This window comes from Ischnura elegans, chromosome 1 (assembly GCF_921293095.1).
Source record: "Ischnura elegans chromosome 1, ioIscEleg1.1, whole genome shotgun sequence".
Lineage (NCBI taxonomy): Eukaryota > Metazoa > Arthropoda > Insecta > Odonata > Coenagrionidae > Ischnura > Ischnura elegans.
The window spans coordinates 44,730,619-44,743,583 of record NC_060246.1 but is presented as its reverse complement, the minus strand read 5'-3'; the positions used below and the strand labels follow the sequence as shown (position 1 = coordinate 44,743,583).

At 39.4% G+C, this 12,965-nt stretch overlaps 1 protein-coding gene across 1 annotated transcript in view; it reads right to left on the bottom strand.

The window, feature by feature from the left end:
* The window catches only part of LOC124166794, a 74,950-nt gene extending 62,509 nt beyond the window's left edge, over nt 1–12,441 (bottom strand). Inside the window, exons 1-2 of the mRNA XM_046544852.1 lie at nt 12,226–12,441; nt 11,246–11,335 (exon numbers count right to left, since the gene is read on the bottom strand). Of these exons, the coding sequence (XP_046400808.1) occupies nt 11,246–11,335; nt 12,226–12,441 (306 nt within the window). The remainder of the gene's footprint in view (nt 1–11,245; nt 11,336–12,225) is intronic.
* Between the last annotated feature and the right edge of the window lie 524 nt (nt 12,442–12,965).

Here is a 12,965-nt window from a genome sequence, read left to right as displayed (position 1 = left end):
ACAGATCCATGAAATGAGATGTATAGGTGTATATGATAAACATCATTTCCCTATAAATAATCCACACTACTTTATGATAAACTTTTGATTCTTCCGCATCCTCAAATTACTTATACAACTACATACAATTCAGGGCTACAGGGATTCGCAAAATGGCCCAAGCTACCTACATTAATTGGTAAGTTACCAATAATTACATCATTCATGTGAAATTATAGAGTACATATACACATACCAACACTGACGGGAAAATAATCATTAAAATAACTCTTTCTCTGCTAAAGGGGAAATTTTTTAAACAGGAAAACTTTCAGGCAGTATAAAAGATATTCAACTGTAGTGCAAACCTGCTCCTTTCAACGTAATGCTAGATCACCGGCATAGTACAAACTCAAAATTACAAAAAAAGGAAGCACGTCAAATATTTGAGTATAGAAAAAATATAATAGCGTATGAAATAACGTTGCCGATACAAAGGTAGCTGATTGATGGGAAATAAATAACGACCCCTTAGGCCAAAATACCTTCAAATCGGGCTACCGAAATGATTAACTCTAATACCATGCCTGCAGACTCTCTCACGAGGATTAATAGGACCATTAACACATTTTTTAATATTATCCGAATAATCAAATACTTTTGAAGCTGATGCAAGCTTCGCCGGCGATTTACATCACTTGTGAAAGGGAGCCAGAAATTTTCACAAAAAATTTCACCACTCCAGAAGCCACCTATAAATCTCAGGGTCATTAAGCACGTTAAATTACTTCAACAACCTCTGATAGATAAAAATAAACCGTCTAAAATTTTCTGATTTCATTCGAAAACCTACACTTTTCTTCTAAACTATTTCCTCTCTTTCCTTCCACTTGGGGGAAAAATAGCCCTCATTATTATCCCATGTCATGTTTCACGGCTCTTAACGATTATCACGAGAAATTCCAGCCAACAATGTCACAGGCAACGCCTTATCAGCATCACTTCGAATGACTTTTTTCTTTAATGCCTGGATGTTAAACATGCCATCATAAAAGCTGAACCGATTTCACGGGCGATTACGGTAATGGGTCGAGAAAGAAAAATAAAAGGAAAACAACCCGAAATTCGAAATGTGAGGAGCTTATTTTGACGCATTTCAAATTCTCGTGGTTAGTAGGGCGACTGCAATTTGACCAGAAAGTTATCGAATGAGTCCACGGAAACATTCAAATAATAAGGCACGTAAAAAGAAAAATACAGGTTTGGAGCCAAGCAGTTAGTCGATTGAGACGATTGTGGACAGCCTTATCGCTTCGGAGGAAACTAACTTCAAACAAGACGGACGAGCCGAAATGTAGGTTTAAATAACACATTTCACACTTCTTTCGTCCGATAGTATTTTCCAAGACGTTGACTTACAATTACGCAAAAATTGTACCGAATGAAACAAACCATTCAACATCACTGTCGATATTACATGAAACTCTGTCCCTGTGCGATGAAATCGCTAGGCGACTCCTACAGTGCATGAAACAAAGGATGAAATAAATATATGTATTTTCAAATAAATATGCAATAATTATATAGTTATACGTAAATACTTTTTTCATTTAACTAAGATTTCTGACCCTTCTAAATATGGTTATGTACTCTGATACAGAGATTCCACACTCTGATTATGAGAAAAAATATAAGTAAAACAAGAGATGTTCAACGCAGTTTTAAGCGTAAGAAATAAAAGAATAAAATATGAACAAAATACTGTGTTAAATATAAGAAAGCAGCATTACTAAGGGCAATTTAAATCATTTCAACACGCAAAAAATTCAACCCACATGTTCTAATTATTTATTTTTGAGCAGCGACGAAGGAATTAGCATGCGTCAAAAACATATACCTACACAATGTTAATTTGACTTGACAAAAATGCCAAAGAAAATATGGAGAACTACATAATCTCAAGTAATTATCAATAACTTTAATGGTTTCGTTATCAACAATAAAATGTCGGATACTATTTCCGCAGTCTCACGAAATTAAAATCGGATACAGAATTCCTAACATATTTTCATAAAATCGAAAAAGAAAAAAAAATCTAAATATCATCCAACCACGACATTATGTATTAAATGTCACGTTTCTCGGCGTCATTTTTTATCTTTCTATGGCGGGTTAATAGAAAAAATAAACATCTACCGGGAACTACCTATTGATCACCCCTTTTAGCTTCGTTTTTATTTTATACTGTTTGCATAAACCATCCACCACGCATCGGAGGCGTATAATGTCACGAATAGAATAAAATAAAAATAAGCCAACCCACTCGCGTCTGGGTCCGAGACTCATTTATGGGCACTTTCAGCCCATAAGGACTGATAAATTTACAGGCATCCAAAACGAGGAAATTGGATACGCTGTTAGATAATGACTCGAGGGAGGACAATCCTCGTTGGTCACTCGACAGCCTGATGGAGGATGCGATATCCGTAGGGGTGGAAGGGGTGAGAAAAAGACGGGTGAGTGGAGAGAGTAATTCCCGACTGAAGTTCGTGGCAAAGGGTGGCAGAATAGCGATGGGAAAGTCGGAAATCGGAAACGGAGTAAGAGGAGGAAAGGAAGAATAAGAAAAAATGAAGAAAACACCACGGAGATCTCAAGAAAGGAAGAAGGGAAAGGTTAAAAGGACTAAAGGTCGTCGCAGAGCTGGACAAGAAAAGCAGAAAAGTGATAACAAGATCTGAAAACGAATACGAAGTAAATGAAAAGAGAAGAAAAGGAAAAGAAGGGGACACAAAGAGAAACCGTAGTGGAAAGTGAGATTGAAGAGCATGAGAAGAGAAGAATCAAGAAGCTCTTGGCAGAGAGGTAAGAGGATGGCAGAAAAGTGACCGTAGTATTTTCAAAGGAATATGAGAAAGTAGATGAAGATAAAAAGGAGAGAAACGAGTACAGAAAACTCAGAAGAAAGTAAAAGGGAATACTTGAGAAGGCTTAAGTTCGTATCGTAAATACATTGGGATGGCACAATAGTGTTGGGAACGAGGTGAGAAAGTCAGAGTAAGAAGGAAGGGAACACACAGAGAAAGTCCTTGGGAACGAGAAATGGAAGGGTTGAGAGGAACAGAGGCAGGGAAGAAAGTCGTGGTTTTCGTTCGTGGAGGGATTGTTATCGGCGACACCAACGGCACACCTTGAACGATTTGCACTCGGAGCGGAGATGCGGGCATTTTAGATACCGCGGCCGAATGCATGTCAGACACGCGAGGGAGTGTGCGCGTGATCTGATGAGAGGGACTTACTCGCCTTATATTTCCTTTATTCTTTCATTTTTATACCCTTTTTTATATACGTCACGTGAAGCGATGGGGAGCGAACTCCAGCGTAGCACGTACACGCGGGGGCGTTGCGTGATGGCGGTAAGGGAAGGATTCGGGAGAGTTTTATGCCTTGTCGCGAGAGAGAGGGGGAAGGGTGCTGGACTAAGCGTCGCGCAGAAAGGAAATTTTTCGATAAGGTCTTCTGTTGAATTGGGATTGGTGGGAGATAAGGTTGGAAGGCCTCTGTGGTAGAGGCAGAAGCGGTCAAGGCGGGGCAGGACTTAAGGACAGCAAGGGGTGGGCCTACTGGAATGTAATAGTAGTAGTAGCAGTAACTACATTTTTGAGTATGAATCATTTCCATTACGTAAAATAAATAATAGCTCTTTTTAAGGTTTGCCAGTGTTCATAGGCACAACTCTACGACGTAACTAAGCTAAAATACCCGGGTCATACCTGTTAAAATTCGTTTGATGAACCTAACAAAGTGCTATTGATTTATTTTCGGTAGAAGTAATGTTGGTTCATGAGTATCTTTGATGCAATAATATCGAACCACCTCTTTCATTTTTGCTAAATCTATTTTTGCAAAATGCAATTAATTACTCAATTATTATGGAATAGGACGTTGCCATTTAACCAGATAACTTATACACACAATAGGTATATCGTATATATTTTTAAGTTTTACAAAAAATTGTTACGCGGTCCATTTCTTTTTGCATTTCTTTAAGAGCACTCACTAGCTGTCCACTTATTTTGTGTTTCGTTCAAAGACGACTACAATTCGCACTATACCTCACTATCTAGAGCGGTTCACACTCGTCCAAACGTGGCGGTAATTTCTCCTCAGTGAAGAGAAATAGAGTGCGTGAGCGCGGCGTGTCCGATGATTGCTGGAAAGACAGGGAAAGGAGAAGAAAAAGGCATTTAAGTAAAAGGGGAGGGGTACCTTTCCCAGCAACTCCTACGGTGGGCGAAATAAAATGAGGCTGCATTATTACTCACGCGCTCAATTATGCTGCGACATACTCCGCCGTCACGACAGAGAATCGTGTAGGTAAAAAGTTCTGTTTTTCGAGGTGGTACATTAAACTTCACAGTTTGGTTGTTCGCACTCAATCTATAAAATATACATAAAGATTTTAATTGAGGTTTAAAGGACATAATTTGCAGCGTAAAAATTCAGCGAAGCATTGACACGTGTAACGTGAATCTCCGGCCGTATGAACAGCACTAACGGAAAATACGCTTGGTACCCGATTGCAACAAAAAATAGGGTATTTTTAATGTAGATAGAGGGCACCGTTACAACAAAGAATAGAGAATTCGTGGAATGAGATTCATCTTATCCAAGTTCCAATTATGCCAAAATATATACGGTGGTAAGCACGAATGTTTGAAATTCAACTACAAACAAATTTCAAATATTATCAATCAATTACAATACAGACTTGAAAAGCTATGGCTGGGGAATGAGCATGAAATAATGATACCTCAAAATTATGGAAAAAATAAGTCCATTGGTGAATAAACGCTTTTCTGCGGAAATGCATGGAAATTGCGTCACTTTATAAGAGTCTAATCGAGTAAGTTCGCGCAGACACAATGAATTTTCTCGTGCTTAAAACAATATGATTCGAAATAAATACTATATTCGAAATAAAACTTTAGGCCAACCCATAGGAGATAGCAACAGCATGCATTAATACATTACGGAAAATGCAAAAGCCGATTCATGCAAAATTCGATACTAAATGAGAGGAATTTTGGCTTACACAAATGGGTCGGCAAAATGACGCAATATTACGCTGAGGCGTTGAATATGCTTAGTAGATAACTGAATGTGCCAAACTACTCGTTCGGAGAGAAAAGATAGCAGGATAGCCCGTTGGGAGATTTCAGGTCACCATTAATCTCTCTAAGAATCAAATTTGATGACGTTTGCTTTCATCTAGCTCAGGGGTTCCCAAACTGGGGGGCGCGCCCCCCTGGGGGGCGTGGAGAAAGTCCAGGGGGGGCGTGACACCCAAATGAAATAAAAAAATTACAAAAATAATTTCCTCAGATCTTTGAAATAAAGTCTTTCTAAGTTTTCATAAATGTTTTTGTAAAGTTTCAATAGAGCTGTAAACTTTATCAAATAAGGTTACAGTTTTTAAAACTACAAAACACACAAGAGTTCAAGGTTCTCAAAATCGCCCCCATCCATAGCAGTGGAAATAGGGTATTGCAAAATGGAAAGCTGATATGTGTAGCGGGGGGGGGGGGGGGGGGGGGGGGGGGGGCGTGGTACAAAAAAAAAGTTTGGGAACCCCTGATCTAGCTTAATATAGTGGATTTCTCCATTTTCGGGTTATCGCCGCGTTTCGTGGTCAGAGGTGACGATAGTTTCGCCAGGATTCCACCAGGCGTCTTCAGGTCGAAGTGGTGCTGTCCGTGTTTTTGCCGCGTATACCTAGCTCTCCCTCCTGGCGGCCGCGGTGTAGTTGGCCAGTTACCCTTGCTGCTGCGCCGTGATTGGTTGGATTTTTAAACACTCTCTTCCATGCGTTGGTTATATTGTATCATTGTTCATTGAGTAGGATAGTTTAAGACAAAACTGAAGGCAAATCGAAATAAAATATATTGCTACTAGCTTCCTTTTTGTAACTACAGAAAATATTTTGAAAGCATGGCAAACCAAGAATCCTCATTACATGAAAATATTTTCAAATCTTGCAGCGGTGCAATAATATACTTCATTATAGAATAAAATATATTTCAAGCAAAAAATGCATAATTCACGGAGGGGGACTCTCTGGTACCAATTCGTATGACAACAGCAACGAATTTATATAAACAATAACGCTTCGCTACCCTAAAGCGTAATTTATGAAGCTTGTAACAGAAAATTCTAATGATCATCAATATCTCAATGGTGTATCAAGTAGCATAAACATTAATTGAGTGAATTAACAGGCATCGAAATTACGGCGATTGATCTAACACATATCATAAACTAGTAAAAATAAAAAATGATTGTATGTGAATACACTATTCCTATAGACACCCTTGTGATCCTCGAGCTGTAGGCAGGCATTTACACAGCCAAGACATTGGTATTTTTGATAGGCTAAGTACCAGAAACCGATCATTTGACACAGCGGAATGAAAAACAATAAATTTTGGAGGGCTATCGTACACGAACAAGCAAGCCAAATAAAATACGATTTGAAAGCATGATGGAGTTTTAAAAAAGGTATCAGCAAATGATTTTCAGAGGTACCATAAGAGAGAAGTGAAAATTGAGATAGAAAAAATAAGTTCACGACGGTCAGTAGTGTATCCGGAGGTACAGTATATTACGGCAGTGGCCATAAAAATTCACAAAAATAACTTATTTTGGACACGAAATTTTTAAAATTAGAGGAAATCAACGAAGGCACGAAGTAAAAGGGTGGTATACTTCGATAGACTTGTCAATAAAGCAAACTTTTAAAGAAACTTGGACTAAAAGGTCACTCTGAAAATTAAGGTACATATTTAAAAGATATTTTTTAAACAATAATGATACACAATTCTATCAAGAGACCTACATTCAAAACTAAACGTTGAGGAAACACCTATTAGAATCCTAACGAAGAAACAAATTACGCGTAAGTGAAAAATATGAAACTTGCTAACTAATAAGATTAATTCAGCGCACGCGAATTTTTGAACAAAAAAATTAACGCGAAGAGTGAATTGAACGAAAGATAAGACTCAATTAACAATTAATACGTGTTGAGGCTAAAGGCTAACTACTATCTCGCCATCTACACTGGGGAATGCGTGATCGACGATATTTATGCGCCCAATCATGAACCAAGAAAAATAATCTCCTCTGGCGAATTTCCCACGCTCGGCATGGAAAAAAATCAGCCAGGAAAGGGATCTCAGTCGCCTTGTAAAGATCAGTATCTGAGGGGAAGACAAGACTTACGATTCCAGCCAAAGGTACGTGGGAAGAAGAGCAACTATTTGGAGCTGGATTCGTTACGTGATATGCTCCAAGACACCACCAATTGAGAATATAGGAATTATAGGAAATGACAACGATTCCATTGCCATTACATAAGATATACAACGGAAGAAATAAGCACCGGAAAGGTTGGAAGCGATTACTTCGACATAAATTATTCAGAGAGAAGAAAGGGTAAAAGGGTTTACCACGGCCATGCGATTCATGCGGTGGAAAGGTGGAAGTGCGAAGCTCTGGAACGTAGGAATTTGCAGCGTGGCTCCATCGACACTTGTGGGAAAAATTAAAAAGATACACGCAACGATTGCTCTCCAGGAAACAATCTTCTTCCGAGACCAATACAGGGGAAGTCTATGATTTGGTGTAGCCAAACCATTCAGTAAATAAGAGGAAGAATATCGAGAGGGAAAATGTACTCAGCAAGTGAGCTTACATGTGTCTTCGTTGAACGGTGCGAGACATCTTCCATACGACTGAGGAAAAGTAATATTGAAAATATATATATTTACTCAGTCACAAAATGATTTTAATGGATATTCCCTAAAATAGAATCACTTCCAGCCAATAGAAAAATTGCTTATGGAATAATCCATTTAAATATGGCGTTTATTTTTCAGCTTAACGAGTTTATAACACACATTTTATTTTTTAAACTTTAAAAAAATATGGGATAAAATTCTTAAATTCAAACTGAGTTTAAGATACACCTACTCCGGAAATAAAACACTGAACAGAAAATTAGATGGGCAGGCCCTTTGCAGAGAAATTTTTGCTTCATACATTAAGATTACAATTACGAGAAAAAGTTACTTTAAACATATTTATTTATTCTTCTGCACTAATGTTTTCGCCTTCAACACAGTCCCCATTAGATAAGTTGTTCACAACCATTTCTTTCACCTTTTGTTGACGTGCTGGGGCGTCTGTCATCATATAAAGCTTATTCCACTCGTAAATTCTCTGTTAACACTTCATACACTTTGTTACACTTTATTTGCTTATCACAATGTTTGATATTCAATCATTCTTTGATCCATTTCTTATCAAAAAGGAAAATCGCCGAGCTCATAAAAAACTTTATTCCCAATTCCAAAATTTAAATTACTTGGAAAATGCGTGTGGAACAGCAAGGACAAAATGTTGGCTCACTTTCACTCAGTAAAAAATCAGCGTAAGAAAAACACACACTATACTATGCAATAGTAATAATTATAAGTCATGAAATATTTATTATTACTCAGGAGGAAATTGGAGATGAAAAATATGAATCTGATTCGTGGTCTTCTCAAGCTCATAACTTAAACAACTAACTTTTAAAGAGCAAATTGAAATCCAATAACAATTTCCCACTACGAAGAAGAAATAAGAGAACGTATATGAAATTCGTATTAGGACGAGTAAAATCTCTCAGAAAAAATCACCCAACAGAAATGTATCTCCTTATCTATGCAACAGAGCTATGTAACAGGGATTTAACGACCAAAAAAGGTGTCAACCAGATAGTGGAACCAATAAATAAATAGGATTTGTCCATTTAGACGCATTAGAATAATCGATCAAATTATGAATCACGATGAAGTTAAGTCTCCAAACTAGGGAGAAAAATAAATAAATAAATGACGAAAAAATCAATTCCTAATTCCACCAAGTATTTAGGAAATAAAAGGCAATGAAATCAGTAATCCATAATCCTTACTTTGATCCCTAAACACGCCTTGTATTTAGCTTAAGTCACGTCCGTGAGGAAGAAGGACGCTGCATAGGGCTAGGGAACTTCCTTCCCGCCCAAAAACGGGCGCGAAGGTTACCTTTAAAAACCCTCCTCGTCCGAGAGAACAAAATGGGACATTGTCATAATTGATTTGCAGGCGAGAGTGGTGATTAGGTTGAGGCTGGCGGGGGGGAAGGGTGGGGTTAGGGGAAAGCTATAGGCCCATAGGGAAGAGGAGGAGGGTAGTGGTGACTGGATGAAGAGCGTGCGATGGCCATTTCGAGGAGGCACGGGCTGGCCAGTGAGCACGGGAGGGGGGATGAGGGGGTCATGGAGAGTCGACGCGGGTAATGATGATGGGCACCGCAGAAAGGCGATTGGGAAAATGGCGCACTTCAATCATTCCAGGGAGAAATGGGAGGAGGGGGTGAAGGGAGGGGGGGAGGAGTCACGTGGGAGAGATGGATTGGACGAGGGGAACGAGGAGAGAGAGAGAGTGAATGGGCCAAGAGATCATTTACATCCGCGAAAAACCATTTCCCAACCTCCGCCACCACTGTATAAACGCCAAAAACAACCGAGCAGCCTCAATCACCAACACAGATCGGCCACACGGTATGATACACAGGCCGGGTTATTCCGAAACCAACCACCCTACATAGAGACTGACGCAGAAATGTTGTTAAATAACCCAAGCACCCCTTCCGAAAAAAAAACTAATTCGCTATACCTTTCCCTCTGACTCCATATATGCGGGCGGTAAAGTCAGAGTCACTGCCCTCGTCAATGTTTCCGCAAAAAAAATTGGGCCTTCCTCGTCCTAGCTAGTCGATGGACAGTGGCCGACTGTATATATGGTGGAAATATCGGAGAAAATTAAGGGGGAGGTGAGAGTGAAGTACGCAGTTTCCAAAAAAAATGTTGAAAACGAGGCGGATATACGTGGCGGTCGGCTGCTTGAATTTGTCCAGATTATCCCGATAATGACGGGCCTCACACCCCCGCGCCGTTGTACGACAAACAAATGAGAGCGCCCGCGCATGTATACTGGCCCTGGGTATGCGGAGGTATTTGACTAACGGAATTGCTTGTATTTCAATCACGCCGAGTTCGTAGGTTGAAATGAAAATCAAACACGAGCAGAGACAAGAGCAAACATGGGGCATTACCGGGGACGGGGATATTTTTTTATTAGCTCGCATGCCGCTAATTCATGCGACAGCGGTGAAAGGCAGCGCAACAAGCACCTATGTAACGAGCAGTTTATATATCGAAACGTAAGTTCCATCTCTCCGAAAAGAGAATAGCTTTATAGGACTGATGAAGAGGAACATCGTAAAATACTGAAATTCTGTCCACTGACGAATAAGAAAAACATGGAACAGTAATAATATAGACATGACAACATATGTAATTCAATATTTTCTTTATTCAATTAAACTATATGGTATTATTGACTCATGACATAAAAACGTAAAAGGATAAAATGAAAAGAGGGAGGCTCACAACAAAGATCATACTTTCGCTTTATGAAATTAATGTTCCCTTAAATTTATATAGTATAAGAATGAGAATTACAAACAGTGGCAACATCCAAGCATTAACTTTTCTTCGGGTAAAGTTTTTAATTAAACATCAATATAGAAAGTTCCATCGATAAAATAATAATAACGTTTGATATCTCGCGATCAATATTAACCAATATCAAATAACTAAATATACGAACATTTTCAGCGTGTAAATTATCTAAGTAAACTTACACTGAAATAGAAATAAAATTACAGCTTTCTTTGTCATAAGCTATGTTTGTAGAAAGAAATATTTAGCTTCTCTAGACAGTGCCCACATACACGCGTGCAAAGCGACACGGCATACAAACGACTGAGAAAGGCATTATGCCTAATAATCTTCAATGTTATTACGGCATGTAGTTTTACTCACAGAAATAACATTAGGTGACAATCCAGGCGTTATAGAGCGAACATAACTGCACATAGCATTTTTAGGACTGAAGCCAATGTTGCAATAAATGTAGCACACAAATTCCTCTTTCTTTCCATTGCAGTTCATTTCGGAAAATATTGAGCCACATACATTTATTAGTTAAAACTTGTGACCTACGTTACGCTTCCATTGTCCCATCAAGCAGGGTTATGACGACATATTCATAGGTTTCACATGAAATTAAAAGGAACGAACGCATAGCATACGACCCAAATTGGAAAATACACTCACCGAGCGCACGTTAGGATCCACACGATAGGTCCCCGCAATCAGCTTCACTATGTCTTCGTTCCCGTGCTTAGCCGCCCAGTGCAAAGCAGTCTGGAAGAGATATAAAATTTGGTTAAAAAATTAATTAACATTTGGTTAAAAAATACATTTATATTGAATCTTTTGAGTTTCTAGATTAGCCTAATAGGCTTTAAATAATCTGGCTCCACCCGTAATCTTAAGAAACTACCACGCTAATTTAACACACGAAACATTAATTTCTATCACAGAAAAGATACTTACATACCTTTTTCAAGATAAGAATTTGGAACCCAATTTTAAAAAACTTATGCTTCGTAGGCCAATAAAATAAAGGTAAAAATAAAATGTAGTCCATTTGTCACAAATATTTTGCACGACGTTACTGCATGAACTTCGATAAACACTGAGTATTAATTTCTTCACGGTGTAAATGTGTAATAATATAATGAAACACGTCAAACTGAACGACAGATAGCGTAATCTTCGGCGTTCTTAAATAGTTGAAAGACTTCCTAAATGTAATGGAAATATTCTCAATTATTGGTCAATATCGACTCAAAACCACGTATGTTGGCAATACAATGGAGCATGCCAACATACACAGTTTAGCTGCGGGTAACGATAGGAAAATGAGGATTTAAGATGCGTGATAATTAAAACAAAGCACCGTCGGTTAATTCCCACCACAAAACGAAGCGGACAACGCCGCGCAGCATTTTTCTCTCGCAGGTGACAAGAGAAGCATTTTTATTGGTCGACCTCGAAAGGATAACTACAGGACACAAAAGTGCCTCCCGGAAATCGCTTTCATGGTTATGGGAATGGACTAAATAGCTGAGGGAAAGAGAGAGGGAGGCAAGGGGAGCATTAAGAGGGGCTTCTATAGGATACGAGGCTGATGATGATACGAAACGGTGGGCATACGAGCACCTAATGCGTATAAATGGACAGGGGTGTGCCAGGGGCCGGGGAGGAGAGCTGAGGGGCCGGAAGAAGAAAAATTGAAACAGCCATCGACATCCGTCTCTGTAGCGAGAAGATGATGGACGCCGTGCCCACGGCGTTTCGGCAATGACGGGTTCAGGCACGACCTGTGAGCCGTCATTCATCGTGGACCGGCAGAAGGACAGGCAGCGCGCCAGGCCCGTTCCCCGACTCCGGAACGACGGGCCCATCTTCGAATGTAAATAACGTGCCGCCAACCCTTTCCCCACCTTGTAATTATCGAATGAAAGGGCACACTCCCCGGACTTTAAGCAAAGGTTGGTAATTACTCCCAATGAGCATGGCGAGGGTGATGCCTTTTATTGATACGAGCGGCTGAAACAACGGATCTAATTGGGAAAGGAAATTCGAGAAGAGATAGCCCTTCCCCCTTCTGGTGAGGGACAAAAATACAACCTCCCTCGAATTATGATGACTAACCGCATCCAAGGCTAATTGGTTGTGTTCCGAGGTAATTCGTAGGAGGACGGTAGCCATTAGGTAACTTTTTTCATCCGAAAGCATCGATATAATATCAAAGATAGGAAAAAAAGAAAGTTTATCGGCTCTTAATTTTAAAAGAAGCCATATAATCAAGCATGAAAGGGACCGTTCACTCAGGAAAGGGTCTCCAGGTGCACCTGGACAGCACGTTAGGGTATGCGATTAGGCAATGATGCATAGCAAAACAGGCCGGCCAAAGGCATGCAATACA